Source organism: Lepidochelys kempii, chromosome 7 (genome assembly GCF_965140285.1).
Source record: "Lepidochelys kempii isolate rLepKem1 chromosome 7, rLepKem1.hap1, whole genome shotgun sequence".
NCBI classification, from domain to species: domain Eukaryota; kingdom Metazoa; phylum Chordata; order Testudines; family Cheloniidae; genus Lepidochelys; species Lepidochelys kempii.
This window is the reverse complement of record NC_136386.1, coordinates 74,191,714-74,215,017: the sequence shown is the minus strand read 5'-3', so window position 1 is coordinate 74,215,017 and position 23,304 is coordinate 74,191,714. Positions and strand designations below refer to the sequence as shown.

The 23,304-nt window shown below is 39.9% G+C and overlaps 1 protein-coding gene across 5 annotated transcripts in view; it reads right to left on the bottom strand.

Moving 5' to 3' along the window:
- Positions 1-23,304, bottom strand: part of GRID1 (glutamate ionotropic receptor delta type subunit 1) — an 834,382-nt gene that overhangs the window by 9,496 nt on the left and 801,582 nt on the right. For 3 of the 5 annotated variants that reach the window (XM_073353357.1, XM_078853794.1, XM_078853795.1), the window contains 3 exons: positions 19,357-19,523; positions 17,340-17,580; positions 6,463-6,498 (listed from right to left, as the gene is read on the bottom strand). In XM_073353357.1, coding sequence (XP_073209458.1) covers positions 6,463-6,498; positions 17,340-17,580; positions 19,357-19,523 — 444 coding nt within the window. Of the gene's footprint in view, positions 1-6,462; positions 6,499-17,023; positions 17,116-17,339; positions 17,581-19,356; positions 19,524-23,304 lie in introns of all 5 variants that reach the window. The other 2 variants (XM_073353360.1, XM_073353358.1) reach the window with 2 other exon arrangements.

Genomic DNA, 23,304 nt, shown 5'->3' with positions numbered 1-23,304 from the left:
AAAGTGATGTTAATGCAGTTCTTAATATACCTGAGGTATGCATGGTCTGTTTATGGTAAAATTTTCTTAAGCCTGGTCTACACTAAAAAGTTAGGTTGACACAGTTACATCACTCAAGGGTGTGAAAAACCCATACATACCCCCTGAGTGATGTAGTCAAGTCCATTTAACCCCTTGTGTAGACAGCGCTACATCAATGGAAGAATTTTTCTGTTGACCTAGCTACTGCCTCTCAGGGAGGTGGATTACCTCCGCCTATGGAAGAAGTGCAGCTGTGCTACTGTAGCATTTCAAGTGTAGACAGGCTCTCAATCATCATTCATGGACCAATTTCTCTCTCTCTACATATATATATATATATATATACATATATGAAATGTATGGAAGAATGCCACTTGAAATATATGGAAGAATGATACTTGAGGTTTGACCAAAAAGAATAAAATAAAAATATGAAACTTGCATTGTGTAAAAGAAATTTAATAAAAAACAAGCAAGGATGATTCTGTGGTCATGGCAGTGGACTCGGACTCATGACATCTGGGTTAAATCCCCATTTCTGTCACATTTCCTGTGTAACCTTGACCAAATCCCATGCCAATCTCTCTGTTCCTTAGCTGTAAAGCAGGGATGATAATATTCTTAGCTCACAAGGTCATGCTGAAAATAAAGGTATTAATGATTGAGACACACTCAGAGTGATGGCACACACATAAATATCCAGATAAGTGGAAAATGAACTCTGAGAAACTTTTAAGCCCTGCTGGACAGCCTGTTTAAAAAATACAAAAATCTTAGAGGCAGTTTTTCATGCTCTAGTATCCATAAGCTATACTACTGGTTCAACTCCAATTAGCCCACATTGAAATCAATATCCCCAACCAACTACAAAATTCCAGGTATTCTTTTCATCAGACATGAACTTTTCAAGCATGTGGTTGCTGAGAAGTGAATGGAGGACAACCCATGTGTATAAAGTATGACAAATAGGAGAGTCATTTTGAAATCCTGAATTCACTACATTCACTATTACTTTTGACTTCATGTAATGCATTTGCAAAGCCATAAATCAATTTCATTCCATCAGGCTCAGAGAGAGGTAAAAAATGGAGCTGATAATTGGTCTGCCCAAAGAAAGAAACAGGAATGATATATATAATTCGGTATATTTTAAGGGGGGAAAAACCCTGATGTGTTATGTTATATGAGGCTAATACAAATAATAATTTAAATATAAATTAGTTTCCACTCTCATTATTCTAGGGTTTCATTAGTCAGAAATATGTGATATGCAGACAGATGTGGAAACTGACACAGTGATGTATGTTTGCTGTCATTAATTTACCTCAGGCAAGTGACCTAGTCAAATAGCACTTAATGTTACATAAAATTTGCTGTGTTTTGCATGTATTCTGCTGGATGCTGATTTGAATACTGTTGTATCTTATTAAATCTGACTAGAGATGCACCTCAAGTCTGCCTTTACAAATAGACCAAGTTCTGCAATCAAACTTGTTGTGAGGATCCGCAGGTCCTGAACCTCGGCCCCCCCAGCCAGTGTCTCTACCAGTGACTGGAGCATTGGGAGCCCTCAGGCCTTACATTCCACTAAAGGTACCACCCGTAGGGACCTGACTGGAGGAGCTTCGGAATCCCTGATTGGGCCAGGTGCACTATTCAAGTTACAAAAACACAGGAAGTTGTCTGTGCCAAAAGGTGGATCCTAGCTTGAAGGCTGCTTCAGACCTTGCTGTGTATGCTACCTCACTCGTGGTCTCACCTCAGGTTCCTAACTTGGACCCCATCCTGTTCCTGGCTCCTGCCCTCAGCCTTATTCCAGTCCCTGAACCCTGTTGCTCTGTTTCGGACTGCTCTGGCTCTCACCCTAGAGTGCAGTTCTTTGGCTTCTGACTCAGCATTGACACTCGGCTCCTGTTTCCTGTCTAATCCTGGCTTCAACTTTTGGCTCTGACACCTGGCTCCTGGTTCAGACCTGCCTATTGGTCTCTGGTTCCTGAACACAGAGGTGATCACCAAGCCAGACCACCCACGTCCTGGTTGCTGGTAGCAGTCTTCCACAATCTTCTGTTCATATAAGTGGAAACAATACTATGTATTTTAAAATAGTAATTAACTAAACAAGAAGACCTCAGTAAGACTGACATTGTCCACTGGACTCTGATCCAGTTGAAAGGAAAAAGAAATTAGATGAGTTGACAATGTAAAATTATTTTCAACACATGTGTCAACATCTTCACAGAACACAAAAGCTTCAGCTAAAGCTATTTGGTAGAGATGACCTGATTCATTTGGAATTGGTTTGCTTAATTAAATAGAAGAAACTGTACACCTTCACACAAAAGAGAAATTGATATTACTCTTCACTTCTAACTGAAAGAAAATAGGAAAACATAATGAACAAAAGGATGCTGGCAAGAGCTGGTCAGTGCAATAGTCTTTTCTTTCAACTACATTTCCAGTTTTCAGAGTATCAGCCGTGTTGGTCTGTATCCGCAAAAAGAACAGAAGTACTTGTGGCACCTTAGAGACTAACAGATTTATTTGAGCATAAACTTTCGTGGGCTAAAACCCACTTCATCAGATGCATGCAGTGGAAAATACAGTAGGAATATATATATATATATATATATATATACACACACACACACACACAGAGAACATGAAACAATGGGTGTTATCATACACACTATAACGAGAGTGATCAGTTAAGGTGAGCTATTACCAGCAGGAGAGAAAAAAACAAACAAAAAAACCCAACCTTTTCTGGTGATAATCAAGATGGGCCATTTCCAGCAGTTGACAAGAATGCGTGAGAAACAGTAGGGGGGAAAAAAACATGGGGAAATAGTTTTACTTTGTGTAATGACACATCCACTCCCAATCTTTATTCAAGCCTAATTTAATGGTGTCCAGTTTGCAAATTAATTCCAATTCACCAGTCTCTCATTGGAGTCTGTTTCTGAAGTTTTTTGTTGTAATATTGCGACTTTTAGATCTGTAATCAAGTGACCAAGGAGATTGAAGTGTTCTCTGACTGGTTTTTTGAATGTTATAATTCTTGACATCTGATTTGTTACCATTTATTCTTTTTACATAGAGATTGTTCAGTTTGGCCAATGTACATGGCAGAGGGGCATTGCTGGCACATGATGGTATATATCACATTGGTAGATGTGCAGGTGAAAGAGCCTCTGATAGTGTGGCTGATGTGATTAGGCCCTATGATGGTGTCCTCTGAATAGATATGTGGACACAGTTGGCAACGGGCTTTGTTGCAAGGATAGATTCCTGGGTTAGTGTTTTTGTTGTGTGGTGTATGGTTGCTGGTGAGTATTTGCTTCAGGTTGGGGGGCTGTCTGTAAGCAAGGACTGGCTTGTCTCCCAAGATCTGTGAGAGTGATGGGTCGTCCTTCAGGATAGGTTGTAGATCCTTGATGATGCGTTGGAGAGGTTTTAGTTGGGGGCTGAAGGTGACGGCTAGTGGTGTTCTGTTACTTCCTTTGTTAGGCCTGTCCTGTAGTAGGTGACTTCTGGCTCTGACAATCTGTTTCTTCACTTCAGCAGGTGGGTACTGTAGTTGTAAGAATGCTTGATAGAGATCTTGTAGGTGTTTGTCTCTGTCTGAGGGGTTGGAGCAAATGCAGTTGTATGCTGTAGACAACGGATTGTGTGGTGTGGTTTGGATGAAAGTTGGAGGCATGTAGGTAAGTAAAGCGGTCAGTAGGTTTCCAGTATAGGGTGGTGTTTATGTGACCATCACTTATTAGCACTGTAGTGTCCAGGAAGTGACTCTCTTGTGTGGACTGGTCCATGCTGAGGTTGATGGTGGGATGGAAATTGTTGAAATCATGGTGGAATTCCTCAAGGGCTTCTTTTCCATGGGTCCAGATTATGAAGATGTCATCAATGTAGCACAAGTAGGGTAGGGACATTAGGGACAAAGCGCAGGAAGTGTTGTTCTAAGTCAGCCATAAAAATGTTGGCATACTGTGGGGCCATGCCCAAGAAACTCCGAGAAAAAGCACAAGAGCAAATCCGCACAAACACACCCCTAGAACTGTGACCAGGGGTATTCTATCTGCTACCCAAGATCCATAAACCTGGAAATCCTGGATGCCCCATCATCTCAGGCATTGGCACCCTGACAGCAGGATTGTCTGGCTATGTAGACTGCCTACTGAGGCCCTACACTGCCTTTGAAACACCACTGACTTCCTGAGGAAACTACAATCAATCCGTGATCTTCCTGAAAACACCATCCTAGCCACTATGGATGTAGAAGCCGTCTACACCAACATTCCACATATAGATGGACTACAAGCTGTCAGGAACAGTATCCCCGATAATGTCACGGCAAACCTGGTGGCTGAACTTTGTGACTTTGTCCTCACCCATAACTATTTCACATTTGGGGACAATATATACCTTCAAATCAGTGGCACTGCTATGGGTACCCGCATGGCCCCACAGTATGCCAACATTTTTATGGCTGACTTAGAACAACGCTTCCTCAGCTCCGTCCCCTAAAGCCCCTACTCTACTTGTGCTACATTGATGACATCTTCATCATCTAGACCCATGGAAAAGGAACCTATCCTTGCAACAAAACCCATTGCCAACTGTGTCCATAGCTATTCAGAGGACACCATCATGGGGCCTAATCACATCAGCCACACTATCAGAGGCTCGTTCACCTGCACATCTACCAATGTGATATACACCATCATGTGCCAGCAATGCCCCTCTGCCATGTACATTGGCCAAACCGGACAGTCTCTATGTAAAAGCATAAATGGACACAAATCAGATGTCAAGAATTATAACATTCAAAAACCAATCGGAGAACACGTTAATCTCTTTCGTCACTCGATTACAGACCTAAAAGTCGCAATATTACAACAAAAACAATTCAAAAATAGACTCCAATGAGAGACTGCTGAATTGGAATTAATTTGCAAACTGGACACCATTAAATTAGGCTTGAATAAAGACTGGGAGTGGATGTATCGTTACACAAAGTACAACTATTTCCCCATGTTTATTTTCCCCCCCTACTGTTTCTCACACATTCTTGTCAACTGCTGGAAATGGCCCATCTTGATTATCATTACAAAAGGTTGGGTTTTTTTTTCTCTCCTGTTGGTAATAGCTCACCTTAACTGATCACTCTCGTTATAGTGTGTATGATAACACCCATTGTTTCATGTTCTCTGTGTATACATATATAGAACACACATATATATATCTTCCTACTGTATTTTCCACTGCATGCATTCGATGAAGTGGGTTTTAGCCCATGAAAGCTTATGCTCAAATAAATTTGTTAGTCTCTAAGGTGCCACAAGTACTCCTGTTCATTTTACATTTCCAGTGTTGACTCACACTCCTGTACCAAATTAATACAAATAATTTTAAAGAGAAATAAAGAAAGAGTTTAAAAAAACACGTCCCAATAAGGTAGAATAGACATAATGTCTACACTACAAAAGCAAGTAATTTCATGACCTTACTTTGTGCAATCCATATCCCTCCCTTCCCCTTCCCACCTTGTCTGCTGCCATTTAGGACTTTGTCATGAGGGCCTGGTCCTAAAGATTATTCATACAGTGTTTGTAGGATCAGTCCCATAAACTGAAAGTACCATACCAGATCTTCAATTGGTATAAATCAATGTAACGCCGATAAGCCAATGAAGTTCTGCCAGTTGAAACCACTGAAGATCCAGCTCCATTTTTTATATTTGTCTCTATATCAACAAACATCCATATTGTATGGTGCTGTGTTAATAAACATGCAGAATATACAGTACATGTGGGAAGTACATCACAAACGAGGTGATTGCTGGTGAACATGCTAATGCCTCGTGGCCATTTGCAGAAGTTCAACACCACACCTCATTATCTAACTGCAGTAACTAGCATATTTGATGGTCTTTGTTGCTAATAGTAGAGTCAAACCCAAGAAAATGGAAGGAAGGAAGTCTCATAGCACTCATTTGTTACTGCTATAGAGGGCCTTTAAGCCACAGGGTGAGGCAACCAGGCTTCTGAGTCCTTATCAAACCTAATAAAAAAAGAATGATTGGGCATATGACACGTCCACAGGCTTCAAGAGGTTAAAATAAACAGCACAAAAGGAGGGTGCATGGAAGCATTTTCCAGCACAAGCAACAGGCATATGCAGCATCAAATGAGTAGTGTTTTATGAGCATGCCAATATCTTTTGAAATGGACTATTTGGGAGAGAGAGAGTTGCATGTTGAGAAAATAGCTACTATGTTCACATTATGTATACAGTAGCTATAGACATTTGCCGCAATAGGAAGGTTAGGATCAAGGGGGCTTTCAGGAGGTGAAGATGAGAAAGTTAGCAAGGGCTAAACTGTGCAGCACTTTCAACAATAAATCAAATATTGGTATGTGTTTTTTTATAAAATCTCACCATAGTTCTGAGGCCCAGCCTCACCTCTTTGGCCATCTCCAGATAGGAAAGGGAAAGAAGAACAGGGAATAAAAATGGATCAAAATAGTGATGCTAATAGTATACTTAATATTTTACTCTTTTTAATAAACATTTTCTGCCATATGTCTAACGTCGGTGTTTGTTTTGGTGACAGTATATCATATTCTAGCAAGATAGCCCCATTGCAGCCAGAGTCACATGCTAAAATAAAGCCTATTTTTCATGAGGCAATACATAGACCATCTAAAACTGTAGTGTGATCAGATAGGTTGATTGGCTCTCTGTAACCCTTTCATCATTCTGATATTTAAAAAAAAATTGAATTCACTAAGGGCCTGATCCAAAACACATTGAAATCTATTGGAGTTTTTCCATTGTCTTCAGGGGGCCTTGGGTCATGTCCTAAATCATTGGATGTTGACATATAAAGTGCTTGATTCTGCATTCTGTTAGGGCTGTACCTGTACATCCTGACTTGCACCAGTGAAGGAGCTGGCATAGCAGAGCCATGCTCTGTCATACCCCTTACCCTCTCCATCCTGTCCAGGCCCCACCGCTGAAACACCCACTTTTGCCCATTATGCTGGGAGCATTGAAGGCAGCTGGCAGAGGTCACAGAGGGGTCTCTTCCACCAGCTTTATGCCCATGGAGAGTTTCCCTGCACACGTGGAATACTTCACTAGCCATCTCAGAGTTCTTGTAAGTCACTTTGATCTTATCCAGTGCAAATCAATCTTAGCGAACTGGGCAATCTAGCCTAACGTCCATAGTGGTCTCCAATAAAAGCTAGATTTTCAAAAGTGCTCAGCATGCACCATCTGAAAACAGCTCCACTCCCATTTAGGCACCAACAGATTTTCAAAAAAGCTCAACACAGTGAAAGTTGCAATGGGAGCTGCTGGGTGCTGAACACTTCTCAAAATCTGGTCCTTATTTAGTGCCTAAATGGGAGCTGAGCTCTTTCAGAAACCTGGCCGCGTTGCAGGTGCTGAATTTGTGAAAATCAGGCCCTATATGTCAACTTTTACCAACAATTATGACATGTTAATATTTGAGATTCCTCAGTATTTCTCTGTGTTTAGGATGGGGAAAAATAACTTACCTCAGATACTGGAAAGTAAGTTGAGATCTATATAATTTTATAGTTTTATATAATTCTAAATATAATTATATACAGGTATAATATAATTATTCTTACTAGTGGTGATGCTTGTGAAATTTAACGGTCACGATAATAATAGAACTAGGAAATAATTTTGTTTTTTGGTGGGAGTGAGTTCTAGCTCTAAATATGTTGTTTTCAAAAACAACCTTTCGGGCCTGATTACTTTCTAAGTGGCTCTTAGTAATCTGTTGTCAATAGCTTTTAAAATACTGAAGGTATTTACGTTAAAAATGTGTTACTATAACATTTTTTTTTGCCAGAAAGTAATTATGCCCCGATCCAGCACAACCCTGCAGCACATGCATACCTTTCAGTACATGATTAATCCAGGCTGACTTCAAAGAACCTAAGGCTTGATCCTCCATCATTAAAGTTAATGGGAGCCTTTCCATTGATTTGAATGGCAGCAGAATCAAGACTCTACTCATGCACTTAAAATTAAGTATGTGCTTAAATGATTTGTTGGATCAAGGCCTCAGGCTTTACAAACCTCAATGTGGGGAAACACTGTTACATTTCATTTTTTAAATTCTGATTCAAATATATGTTTTAATTATCATTGAACATTCACTGTCAAAACAATCAACTTGGAAATACCACTGTGAGCTGAGATAAAACACAACAACAACAACAAAAAGGCCTTCAACGCACAGTGTCAGGAACCTAACTAGCTACAACCCCAAGTTCAGCAAGATACTTAAGCACATGCCAAACTTTAATCACATGATTAACCCCACTGACCTCAATGGGAACACACTGTAATTAAAGTTAAGCACATACTCAAGTTGCTTGCTGAACTGAGACTTTAAATGGTGTTGTTTCTAACAGCATGCCTCGCACTCCAAGGGGACTTGTTTTATGCTCACTTTTGTCCAGGGATATTTTTTTTCCTAAGAAACATGCTGCTAAATCATGTTCTAGTCTAGACTACCCCTCTAGGACTCTTATAGCAGGATTTCCTAATATGGGTCTCAGACAAGAAACTGCTGCCCCCAAAGGACAGGAAAACCTTAGTGGTACTAAGCTAGCAACAAACATATTTAAATATCACAGTAGCTGGCACAGTTCTGGTCCCAGTGTCAGCAAGCAAAAGAATGACATGTCATCCTCAAGTCACTTAAGGCCCAATCCAAAGACCATTGTGGTCAGTGGTGAGATTCCCATTGACTTCAATGGGCTTTTGATCAGCCCATTTGCTGTGACTAGGTATTGCAGAATATCTGGTTCTGCTCAGAAAAGAGGTGAGTTTTCAGACCATTTATATTGCAATTGTTCAAATAATCAGTAAGAAGTGTATTAAGGCTGTTTAATTCATAATTTCTCAGTTTTTATCAATATCTGTACAAGGGAGAGTACAGATATTTTTTCTCTTCTTTTTGTCTGTACCTCCTCCCTCAAGCTTTGTGTTTTGTCATACAACAGCATGAAGCCCTGCAGCCTAGAGTGATTGATGGTTGCTTCTGAAACCTCATTGCTGGTTTAAAGCTGCTAGTTAAGTGAAGTTTGCCAGTTCTTATGTTCATAGTTAGTCTTGAACCTGTGTTTTCTGGGTGGCATTACAATGCACTATTTTGCCAAAGTTTGTATTATTTAAATTTCCCCCTCAAAAAACTTTATTTATTCTTAGAAAAAGTAGAGTACAATACAGTTGTACAAACAAGTGATCATTTATATGTAACTGAGCAAAAAATGTACAAAGATTTCAGACATGTCAAAATACATAAAAATAATTTAAAAAACAACATAAAATATAAAGAACATACAATGAAGGGAAAATAAAATGTCAGTTCAATTATCTTGTGTTTTCTTTCACCATCAGAAGTAACTGTCCCAAGGGGGAATCAAATAGTCAGAGAAAAAAGATAGCAGCAGAAAGAAGGCAAGTGGAGAAGAAAAGAAAGGTAAGAACAGGAAAGAATAAAGGAAGAGAAAAATTGGTGTAAGTATAAGAACCTTTAATAACCAAAAAGGTGGCTGACACCATACGGAAAATGTGCCAGGACCTATGAAATAATATCTTGTTGGAGATCTGAGGCGAGGTAAACTTGATCCTGATTAGAATTCTCAGCAGTAATCATCTTTGACCCATTATGATCATATTAATAAACTCATATTTCTATTTCCGAGATACAGTGGGTTTCAGGTTACCAATTCCAAAGAGAAAGACTAAAAAGCTAAAGCTGTAAGTGCAGATTTTTTGAGGTAGGTTAAAATAGGTGTGTCCTCATCCAGCAGAGATATATGATGCACTATAGGGAAACTTAAGGCAGAAGATATAAGGCTGTGCATCCCAGTCCAGAGAGATAGGTTGTTGTTTTTTGTTATCCCCTCTCCACAGACCAAATTACCTGTGACTATTTCAGGGCAATTTCATCACCTTCCTCAATCCTGCACAGTTAGAAAGTTTTGCAGAGTGATGACTTGTGGGGTTGCAATAGTATCTATTGAAGTTATTTTGTTGAAAACAGAGTGAAAGCAGTAATGATGACATGATGCTGTTACAAATATATGAGTCAGTTAGTATAATTCTGTTCCTGCTGTGGACAGAGCATTAGATGTCGGCCTCCTTAATCTGAAAAATAGAGGAGAAGGAGAACACTGAGGACAGGAGAAAGAAAAAGACTGCTCGGTAGAATGATTTTACACTGGCTGATTAAAACGATGAGAAATTATAAACCAAGCAGCTTTAATTCACACTGTGATAGTTAAAGAATTGCAAATATATGGTATGAAAGATCCTTAGGGTACTTAAAGGAGAGAGAGGATGCAATATCTAATTGCAATTGAGTAAGATGAAAATGACGTAATTTCCTAGCTAGCAGGACATTAAGGTTCCATGTACACCAGCATTATAACTGTGATTTGTGTCATGTTCCAGTCTCTTCAGATTAAATACATTTATGTTTTATAGTCCACTTCATTCTAGATAAGGAAAGATCGAAAGAGAAATTTGATGAGCAAGTTGTAATAGTGGCAAGATGTGGCTTAACGGCCAATGTGTCAATCTTATCTTCTATAAGTGATGCAATACATTTCAGTTCTTGGCAAAGGAATCATTCTGTAAATAGCTGAAGAAAGTCAATGATTAGCCCAAAGTTGCTAATTCTCCTTAATGTGAAGATGTCACATAATTTGTTTTCTGGGATTAGATTGCACACACAGAGAATTTTACAGGATTTCCATGGTTGACTTTTTTATTCTTCTCAGTTTCAAAGTTTTAGTTATATAGAGTGTAACATTTGATATGGAAAAAAGGGAGGGGGGGGCTACAATGGCTTGATGACTTTGAGGATAGCACAAGAGAATTGTTCTTCTGGGGGGATAGCTGAGGGCAGAAAGACATAGCTGATAAAGTATCGATGGAGCCTGCTAAGTCTATTACAGTTAGCAGCCATGTTGGGTCATAATGGCAGTGAGCATTTGGAAACCATCTTTCAGACTGTCAAATAAATTGAAAAATAGCCAAGACTCGGTGTTGTGGGAAAGCCCTCACAAATTGACTGACCCAAATTATATTCGTTTGTTGAGCTTGTGAAAGACATGAGCAGCAATTGTACTAAAAGGTTACTGGACTTAGGATGCTCTGACCCTCTGTACCTCAAATTAGCACCCTGGAACCACCATATTCACCACTGTGATATTATGATATTTTTGTAGAAAGTATACCTTCTGAGGTATCATTTCAAAAGCCTTGATCTGCTGAACATTAATATCCTTTTGATTGTATGTACTATCATTGTATGTGAAGTTATGAAGTATTGCTATATGTGTTACTGAAATATGTTGTGAAGTTGGGAACACCCACAACAACAAAGTTACAACAAAGGAGTTACAACAAAGGAGTAGCCAGCAACAGCCAGACAGTGTCAATGGCCCATCAACACCCATCAAGAAAAGAATCCACTATCCCAGAGACTTCTCAGAGAGATCACGTATGCAATGGAGACTGCTTGACCAATGGCGACTGCCTGATCCCCATGTGACAACAAGGATCTTTCCAGCAAGCTGGAAGACAGTATAAAAGAAGGAAAGTGATATCATCACTTGGCCTGTCTCCACCCCTTCCACCCATCTCAACATCTGGGAACACATCTGGAAGACAAAAGCTTTAAACTAAGAAAGTTTGGTTCCAGGCTGGAAAGGGAGTTCAGCCTGTATATTGGGGAACTGAAACCTGCTTGTGCCATCTGTCAGGATGAGAAAAGCTGCTTGATTCAACTCTTGGTTAGACTAAAAGTTTAGGATTTAGCAAACATGTTTACTTTTTATTTTCTTAAGTTAACTATCTTTGACCATTATGCCTACCCCTTATAATCACTTAAAAGCTATTTTTCTGTATTTAATAAACATATTTTAATGTTGTATCCTTATAAGTGAGTTTGTGTAAAGTGCTTAGGAAATCTCAGCTCAGGTTACAAAGGCTGGTGCACGTCCACTTTCCTATGAAGAAGTGGTGAACTAAATAACGAAATTACACTGGTCAGGCTTCTGACCCAGTGCAAGACAGTACAGTTCTGGGGTGCGAGGCTGGGGAATTGACTGCAGCTTCCCTGTTAATGGTTCATGAGTGACTGGGAAATCATTCATGTATCAAAGTTGGGGGTGTCCATGCCTGTGTATGTCTGTGTAAAGGGCAGTGCCTGTCAAGGTTTTGCAACTTGACATTAGCATCACAGTGTGAGGGCCAACCCAGGTTGGTGGGTTTGGAGGGCTCAACAGTCCCAAAAGCCAGGTGGCACCCTGGGGACCCCATCACAGAGACACTATTCATTTTCTGAATTTCTTTTACTATGAGAGAGAGACTCTGTTTTCAATATATGTAAGTGATTAATTTATAATGTAGACCACACTGACAGACACACGTTAGAGGTCGGGGACCAATACATTACTTGCTCAGTTATTCAAAAGGGACAGAGAATAATCTAGTTTAAAGTCCAAAATGGTCATTAGTTTGAATTTTTCACTCATTTTACTGACTAAAAAGCTTCTAAAGACAATATTAGTATCCAAAATATTACATATAAACTATTGTGGATCAGTAAGAAACAGCCTAATATCACTGGTGCAAAATACACACTTCTGTTTAATGGGCCAAGTTATGATGCATCTGAAGATTTGTGGAAGTGCTCTGATATTCATGACCAGGATCAGAGGACTGGCCACTGAAAATAATTGGAACAATACATTGCAGAAAATCTAGTCAAAGTTAGAAGAGATTGTCTATAAATTGTAGAAAATCTAGTTACTGAAGGAAGATCAAATATAATTTCCCCAAAGTTAGAAGTAATCAAGGCCATTTAAATGTTTCTAAATGTCTTTTGAGCATTAATAGACTATAAATGTGCATCCTACTGGAAGATTCTGGCATTGTGGTGCAAATATAATTTTTTTCTAATATCATCATAGGCAAGTCTTCCTTTCCACAAACCAGTTTGTGTTACCAGTACATTAATTATTTATGTATGCTGTGTTGTAGTCATGTTGGTTCCCAGATATTAGAGAGACAAGGTGACCTGAAGAAGAGCTCTGTGAAAGCTCAAAAGCTTGTCCCTCTCACCAGCAGAAGTTGGTCCACTAAAAGGTATTACTTCACCCACCTTCTCTCTATAATAATTTATACCATTTAAATATCTGAGTACTTGATTGCTCCAATGTACATGAAGAACAACGGGCTCACCTGACCCAGAAAACACCAATGTGATTCTAAGTGGAAGAGGAAAATGCTTTGAGGAACTGGCAAATATCAGTACTTCATCCTCAGCTGAAGTCAAGATAACACACAGCCTTCGGGTCATGCTGGACTCGGTACTGACTCTGGAAGCACAAACTGCAGCAGTTACTAAAAGTGATCTCTCCCCTCTCCAGGTAGTAAGAAGACTCCATCCATTCCTCTGGTGAATTAGCAAAAGTGGTTTGTGCACTTGTCACCTTTAGAATATTTCCCTCTTCCTGGGCCAAGATAAGAAGTTCACAAAGAAGCAGGAGTTGGTGTAGAGTTCCGTCTACTGAGTGGATCATACCATTCATGTTATGCCAGTGCTTTTCAACAAGAACTGATTTAATCCTGGATTCACTACAAGTGTCTAGAACTGATTTACAAACCCATTAATGAGATACGGTCATACTATCTGAAGGATTGCCTCTTTTGTTTGACAAGCCAGGGAAACTCATTGCCCAGTACCCTATGGCTAGCAGAGCCAAGTATAATCTTCAGGGAACGAGAGACTAACCCTCTTCAACTGCTCTGTTTTTCAAAAGGGATAGAGAATAGTCTAACTGAAAGTCCAAAGCGGTCATTAGTTCGGATTTTTCACTCTTTATTTTACTGGTTTAAAAGGAAGTACTTCTTCACACATAGCATAGTCAACCTGTGGAACTCGTTGCCTCTGTATGTTGTGAAAGCCAAAACTAATACTGAATTCAAAAAAGAATTAGATACATTTATGGAAGATAAGTCCATCAGTGGCCATGCACAGGGGGTCCCTAGGCCTCTGACTGCAAGATGCTGGGTCTGGATGACAGGAGATGGATCACTTCGTAATTGCCCTCTTCTGTTCATTACCACTGAAGCCTCTGGCATTGGGCACTGTCAGAAGACAGGATACTGGCCTAGCTGGACCATCGGTCTGACCCAGTATGACCATTTGTGTGTACTTACGCTCATACGAGACTCTGGAACACTCTTCCAAGGGTGATCCAGAAAAATCTAACTCTCACCATTTTCAGCTGACATTGCAAGTCACATGTCTTTGCCAAAGCCTTCCAAAAAGCAGAAGAGAAGAAAAATCCAGCAGTGTGTTCAAAGTTAGAAGCTGTTAATTAAACTACAGAATTGGATGGTATATTGACTGCACCAGTGGGACAGATTTCACTGTTTTCTGTAATCCATGTGTTTATACTTTACAGTGATTGGCACCATAGAAATGCTCTTTCTCCTCCTCCCCCATATCCTGTCCCTTCATAATGCTGAAACATTTTTCTATTTAACATTATCAGAATATTCTCTTTTCAATATCCCAACTACTTGCACTTGCATCCTTGGTGGACATTTCTCACCTTGACTACAGGAACCTACACCTCTTCATCAATCCTATTTCTTACTTCACCTTCTAGTGCATCCAAATGCTCCTTCTACCTAATCCATCTGGGAATTTATACAATAATGAGAAGTATGGTATCTGAGTGCCTGCTAAAGTCATCTTCCTCTCTGGTTGCTCTGACCTTTTTATGCCATCTCCTTGAACCACTTTACTGGCTTCCTGCATTTTATTTAATTAAATTCAAGCTCCTTGTACTCTTCTTAGGGCCTTACATAATCACTATTTTCATTTCCTTCTACCTCATGCCTGCTCCTTATACTTCTCCAAGACCTTTCATTACTGATTCCTTCATCTCCTTCTCCCATTCTCAACTTTGTACCTTCATCCATTCTGCCACCTGCATCTGGAAAAGTCTCCCACATTTTGTCCATGCAGTACCCTCTCTCTGCTAAAATTAAAACCAGCTTCTTGCAGGACTGCACCCTCCTTGTTCCCTTTCCCAGTCTCTCCACACACACCCTCACTTTCTTGACCTGTTCTCCTGTGTCTTGTCTTAGTTTAATTTGTCTTGTTTACCTCTACCTTGGAAGTGCTTTTGGCTCAGACTTGAAACCACTTATTCCCACACATCTGCTTATTCCCACAGATGAGTGATCTTCCTGGAGTAAAGCTGTACCATACATCCATCTGTTGAGTCTGCTGAAGTATTTTAGTGATTTTTATGTGGGAATGTTAAGACCCTGAGCATTCCAAGAAAGAAAGTTAAGGGCGGCCATAATTTAGAACAGTAAAAGCCTAAAGCATTGTATTTCTGATTAAGAAAAGTGGGATAGGGGAATGATGAAAGCTGTAAGAATTTCAGTTAGACACAGAAAAAGAAAAAGAAAATAAGGTGAAGCAGGAGCAAAGGAAGCAGAACATTAAAGATAAGAGACACAGATCCTTCCCCAAGGAATGGGAAATAGAAATAAAATAGAGCTTGGGATATCTTGAACTAAATCAGTGACTGACCTTATCTAACGCTTACTTTACCTTTTCTGTTTTTGTCTCTGATTTTTGGGTATATGCTCATTTAAGTCTGCAAAGATTTATGCATTGGACTCCCTGAGCATTGAAAGGAGAATACACCCAGAGTACATCACACCCAAATATGGCTAATATTAGTGGACTTTGAATAGTTACCACCTTTGTCCATGATCCTGCAAGGTATTCTGCAAAGGTGAGGAGGTCCCCCTGCATAGAGCTCCCTTACAGGGTATGGGCCTTATTGTGGAGTAGCCCTCCACAGTTCTAGTGGGGATGAGGTCTACAGTGTACTAAGGGAAAGGCTAAAGCCGTGCATCAAAAATATAAATGCATCTGTCTTTATAGGCAAAGCTATTTGTCCTCACTGTGTATGCTCTCCAAATGCTATACTGTGCTAAGCAAAATGGATACAAAATTTCCATTATCAAAAGGCTCCCTTTCAGCAATATACATCGTGGAGTTGTGTGCAAGTGACTTCACAGGTTTGGCCCACAAGCATGATATGGATGTTTATCACTGAACACTTTGTGGATGAATTAAAATGGGTGAAGAGGGAACACAGAGAATGGAATCTTAGTGACAAATATTTGATAACATTACAGACTGCAACATATATTTTCAGATTCCATATGCCACAATTGTTTATGTGTGGTAGGCATGTCAATTATTGTAATACTCCTAGAAATTAAGATTGGAATTGATGGGCTTTGTATTCTTTTCCAGCAGTGATACAGCTTGCCTGTAACAAATACCTGTTCAAAATGTAAGAATCTGCAAGTGTCTCAATGTTTAAAAAATTCCCAGAGGTTAGCTTGTTAAACTTTTTAATTGATGCAAATAAATACATGCTTCATGCAAGATAGCTCTGCATATGGACTGTTTAGTCTACCATAATGTTACTATTAGTTAGTTTGTACTGTTGCAAGAAAATTTTTGCAAACAAGTCATTCCAAATGGTATTGTTCTAGGTAAAATATTTTATATGAAAGGCATTTGCTCAGAAAAGTCATTAATTTTTTTTAAAGGTTCCAAAAGTAAAGTTGTTAAACAGTGTTGGTGGCTGCCTAGCGTACTGTATTAATAATGGGATCATTAACTTTTAATCACTAAGTCACCTGCTCCAATTTGATCTAGATTGGTTGTAACCAAAAATTGTTGCCATCTGATGGCAGTTATGTTGAATGAGCTGGGTCACAGCCCACTAGACAAGGATCCAAATCACAAAAACATCAGTTGGTGCCAATTAGTATCCTTGCTATCAGTCTTAGCAGAGAGGCCAAGGGCATGGTGTCTCAGCTACTCTCTTACCCCTAAAGCTGGTCTCTCCAGGTCAGGGTTGAGGCACATTGGTGGGACAACGTAGGGAAGTTTGCACTGCTGCTGCCCATGCTGTAACTGCTCTATAAATAAATAGAGGACTTTAGTCTCCAGGGCTGTCAATTTGGCACCTTCCATGAAAGTCACATTTAAAAAAAATCATAAACTTCATGAAATAATTTAGTATCTCCAATCAAAACAAAGTGAGTGTATTGGTACGAGAGCACCTAAAATCCCACAGCTTCCATTTGCTCTCTGTATTTTGTGTTTTCTACTCTTAATTGTGATAAGAATAAAAGTTATGGACCTCTTTTGGAGTTTCTTGATGACAACGGTTGCTGTTCCACCACAACTCCAGCGCTGCCACCAAACACGCAAGAAGAAGGCCTACTGCTAAAATGCAGAAGACGCCTGCAAAACTGTGAAGCTTCAGTGCCTTGCCATCTGTCTGTGCATTGGTGTGGCTGTTCAGGTCACAACGTCCCATCCGCGGCCACCATTTCTGTTTGAGTACATCCAAGTCTCCAGTGTCTTGTAATTCTAAGATCCTGCAGAAATTTTAAAACAGCCATTATTTCAGTTGATTTCTGTATATTGTGTATGCATTTATCAGCAACTCTGCAGCCCTGGAATCCTGATATTATGATTGGGCTGCAGAAATTATCTTTCGACAGGAATTCAGTGTTATTCAGTGGAATTCTGTCTTTAGGGCAGAGCATCTCCAGCAGGACCGGTGTAATGCTATGGTTGCAGGACTTTCTTGCTCTCTGTCCATAATAAATCAGTGAGGTAGATTTCCTGCATATCAAATATACACTGTACATTTTCCTTAAGCACTGAAGTGGTTGTGAGAGTGCCACTTTCACAAGCATAACTTTCAGTAAGTAACAAGTTTGATGAATATCTCCTAGTCAAATGTAATTTCATCCAAAAAAATCCCCCTGGGAAGGGGTGAAACTAGCTACTCTTTTATACCAAACTTCATACTGTATATTCCAGTCCAGAGCAGCCACAAGACTTCACAGATCAGCTTTAGAAATAAGTGTGACTTTAAAAACTGCTCTTAATCAGCAAAGCTTTAGCTAGGGCTTCACTTAAAATTTTGGCTTTGGTCAGATTTCCAGTAGATTATAATGGTTATTGAAGAAGAAACAGCTCATGAAAGATTCAACTCTCCCACCCATACATGGTCCATCATAATAATTTCAAATTATATTTGAATCAAGCATGCAACCATTTGCACAGTACTTAATACAAATTGGTTTAAGCAGCAATAGAGTTGCCTATTTCTGCTTTGAGCTACAGCAAATGCAGCTCATTCAAAAGTATTTTACTACAATGCTATTACTTTACTCTTGAAGTAGTGTGTTAACAATTACTAATTAATCATTGTTTCCCATTTGTGAAGTGTCCCCTCTCTCCATGAATGATTCATTTTGGGTCTAGTTTGATAACTGTCTTTGCTATTTAATAACAAGCTTTCCTTTTGAGGCAACTTTGTCTCTGGTTATCACGAAAATTCAGGCGGACTGCAGCTGGTGTTTTACCGCTTCCTAAAGAATAATGCACACAAACAGAAAGTTTGCCTTGGCTTTTTGCATGTAACTCTGTGCTCAGCCACTTTCTACTAAGGCTGCATGTATCTACATCACCGGGCAGATGTTTGCTTTAGCATAAGGGGAAAGTATATATGTATACTTTTAAAAGATTCTGATAGACTGGGATCACTGAATTGTGATAGACGGAGTAGAGTCACTATCTTTCTGAACCCATGCAATCACTCAATTCCTATTATCTGCCTATTCTATAATGATACATAATAGACAGCATTGCTTTTCTCATATGGATCAATGCTCCCCCCGTCTAAAGACAAAATTGTGGCTTTGACACAAGCCCTGAGTTTCACTGCCCCAAAAGCAGCCTGGGAAGCAGATTGTGACTCAGAGAGTTACAGTCTCCTTCCCAGTTAACCCACTGCTCTGGGGAATGTATCAGGCACACCATGGGCTGCCCGGAGCGTTGGGAGCACAGCCAATGTTCCATGCATTTCCAGCTCCCTCCTACCTACCCTCTGACCACATGCACAGGAGAGGAAGTAGCAGCTTTGTTGAGGTTGTTCCCCACCCCTCTGCCCTAAGCCCTAAAGGAAGAGAATTGGTTAGTCTCTAAGGTGCCACTAGTACTCCTTTTCTTAATTCAAACAACTGATTTCAAAAGATAGAGATTCATTTAATAAACACACATTGCCAAAGTTAATCAGCTGTGAACACGAGATTTGTTGTTGCAGAGAGGAATCCTATGAAATAAGCATGGTTTTGCATTACCTTTGGGAGAAGAGATCCCTGTAGGGGCTGCCATGCTGGAGTGCGATCCCATACCCTTTACTACTGATGCGGTTTCCAATGACGGTCACAGAACACTCATCATCTGTCAAGGCTGCATATTCCACAACTGTTACATCCCACAAAAAAGCATAGTTGCCTTTCTTTGCCTGCAAATGCACCACAAATAGAACTAAATTATATAGTTGATCGAGGGCTTAAATGGGTCTTAAAGTCATGCTGAGCCTTTCATTGACCAGTGCTGGCATTTTGTTAGTTCATAACAACATTTTAGACCTCTCACATCTTCAGACACTTCTAAAGCCCCCACAACAGTTCCTCATCTACTTCACACCCACCTTCGAGCACTCCCATTGTTTCCATGAGCCAGAGAGGTGCAGAAGGCTGGGTGCGAGACTTTTTGTGTGTGACATGGCTAACTTCAGGCCTCACATGGGTCTGTTAAATAATTATAACTTAAAAGATATCACTTTAAATTATATTATTTGATATGGTTTCCCTAGGATTAGTGAAAGCATATTACTTCTTCCACTTCTACACAGTTACACACCTGGGTAGACACACTGTAAGCACTATGGTATGTTCTAGCAGTCACGGTCACCAAAATGGTAGTTACCAAAAGCAAAAAGAAAACCCTTTGAAAAGAGCTACTCTAATCTGCAACTGTCATAAATATAAAGGGAAGGGTAAACCCCTTTGAAATCCCTCCTGGCCAGGGGAAAGCTCCTCTCACCTGTAAAGGGTTAAGAAGCTAAAGGTAACCTCGCTGGCACCTGACCAAAATGACCAATGAGGAGACAAGATACTCTCAAAAGCTGGGAGGAGGGAGAGAAACAAAGGGTCTGTGTGTCTGTCTATATGCTGGTCTTTACCGGGGATAGACCAGGAATGGAGTCTTAGAACTTTTAGTAAGTAATCTAGCTAGGTATGTGTTAGATTATGATTTCTTTAAATGGCTGAGAAAAGAATTGTGCTGAATAGAATAACTATTTCTGTCTGTGTATCTTTTTTGTAACTTAAGGTTTTGCCTAGAGGGGTTCTCTATGTTTTTGAATCTAATTACCCTGCAAGATATCTACCATCCTGATTTTACAGGGGGATTTCTTTATTTCTATTTACTTCTATTTTTATTAAAAGTCTTCTTGTAAGAAAACTGAATGTTTTTTCATTGTTCTCAGATCCAAGGATTTGGGTCTGTGGTCACCTATGCAAATTGGTGAGGCTTTTTATCCAACATTTCCCAGGAAAGGGGGGGTGCAAGTGTTTGGAGGATTGTTCATTGTTCTTAAGATCCAAGGGTCTGGGTCTGTAGTCACCTAGGGAAATTGGTGAGGCTTTTTACCAAACCTTGTCCAGGAAGTGGGGTGCAAGGTTTTGGGAAGTATTTTGGGGGGAAGGACGCGTCCAAACAGCTCTTCCCCAGTAACCAGTATTAGTTTGGTGGTGGTAGCGGCCAGTCCAAGGACAACGGGTGGAATATTTTGTACCTTGGGGAAGTTTTGACCTAAGCTGGTAAAGATAAGCTTAGGAGGTTTTTCATGCAGGTCCCCACATCTGTACCCTAGAGTTCAGAGTGGGGGAGGAACCTTGACAGCAACAAAAGGTAGGATTCAAATTTTAGAGACCAATTTTCTCCCTTAGCACGGAAGAGTCACCAGATTCTCCCACTAGCTTTATTTGTGACCAATATTGACTTATTTTAGTGCACACCTATACAGCTGTCCTCAAATGTCAGCCTTAATTGGATTCAAACTGATGCCTGAGTGCACTGCACATGATGAATGTAAATTACTTTACTTAACATAAGATGTAAGAAATGTCTCTGGATGGGGATTTTAATAAAAAAAGTCATTACTTTGCTTGGTTAAAGTAATAATTGATTTCCTAATGTATTTAAGTAATACGTTTTTTAAGTCTCTAGTGAACATACAAAGCACAGTGGAACAGATGGGCTGGAGAATCTCATGCAAATAAATGAGTAATCATAGATGCAGGCTTCCAAGACTTAATTTTTTTAAGTTTGGGTGATTTGTCTTTTCTCATCAAGTAAAAAAGAGTTGGCAAGGCAGGAAGCTGACATTCTACATATATTTGTTTACAAGATTAAATCCTCAAGCACTCTCAACTAGCGGCCTCATTTCTGACCATAAGCAGTTCCCAGTGGTTCTTTTCCATCTCCTTGTAAGATTGACCTAGAAGACAAGACTCTCTCAGTTGTTTTATATCAGCTGCTGCCTGCTGGAGTCTGGGCTAGGGAATTAAACCCATTTCCCTTTAGCATGCTTGGTGCTTAATGATCACAGTACACTGAACTCCTTGATGGCTATTCAAAAAGAACAAGAAACCAAATGTGGGTGAGTGGCCCTCCAGTGACAAGAACCCAAACAACCAGAAAGGAAAAGAAACAGTTCTTGCTAATATTCACCCCAAACCAAAACACCCCAAACCAAGTCCCACTGTTCCCCCTCTTCTGGGTCAAGACACACAAAAATCCCAAAAGCCCCCTGGAAAGAGGGGCAGGAATCCCAAAGTCCCTTTCTTTAGGGTTTAAATAAACTGCATCAATTGTTTTTAGAAGGATTTCCTTGGCAGGCAGCTGGCTTCCTTCAGCATGGCTTGTGTGGCTTTCCATTACAGCCATTCCCCAAAGGCAGCCCATGTCTTGTTCTTTCTCCTCCTCTTATATGTTCCAGGCTAGTTTCCTGGAACGCTGATGGACTCCAGCTACTTCTCATCTGCCCATATACCCCTAGCTCTTAGCACATTATCTCAGGCCAGAAAATCAGCCCCAGACAAACAGTATATCCCATCACACCAAACAACTACAGTAAGGCAGCAAAATAACAAATTCATATGTTCAGAAGGCTAAAATAATTCATTCATGTAACATGCTTTGAGAGGCTAGGATGACTCTTGCTGTATTAGTACAAAGTATTTTTACAGTTCCAAATACCACTTGGGCTAGGCAAATAGGAAGGACATGTGCCAGCATCGTGAATTAAGCCAGAGAGTGACACATAATTATTAATTATTATTATTATTACTATTATTAAAATAGTCCAGAAAATGCCAATTCCTAAAAAGGCATCTCTGAGGTATTATACCACACCAAAACAACCCCTCAACATATTAGTATGCCTGACATTTCAGGCCCATCTGTCTACATTCCAAGTGGGCAGAGAGAGTTTGATGTGAATGGGGCAGGAATCAAGGACGCAGTTATCCCATATGGCTGGAAACATAAAAGTCTGTTTCTTCAAACATGTACAGCCGTCTATGTGTGTACTGAATGATCCTCTACCCCCAACCATTGGAGTTAGTTGCAAATCTGTTCATATCAGTCTCTGTCCTACCTGTGAATATGCTTGTCTCTTTCTTGACTATTCCAATTTCATGTTAGCGGGAGTGTCCATTGTAGGACCATACTTCCATATCTGTGATCGATCTGACAGGATTTCTGGTTCAGGGCAATATGCATCTTTTATAACCACGTCCACTGTTATACATAACAGCCTATTTGTATATTTTTAAGCCTAAGCTCCATAATAAATAATGCACCTGCATTATAAAGATGCAATTCTGCTGCATATACGTACAATTACACAAGAGGCCAGAAGGAACTGCTATGAAATCATTTGGTATCCCCAACACAGAATTTAGTCAAAGTGTGTAGAGCAATAAGGCCAGGGTGACCAGATAGCAATTGTGAAAAAATGGGATAGGGGGTGAGTAATAGGTGGGGGTAATAAGTGCATATATAAGAAAAAGTTCCCCAAAAAATGGGACTGTCCCTTTAAAAATGGGACATCTGGTCACCCTAAATAAGGCAAAAAACAGGCTTAGTGCTAATGGAGAGATGGGACTCATAAGAGATGGACTCTGAGACAGGTTATGTCGGTCTTGTTTTCTTCTAGTTTTCACATCTGTAAG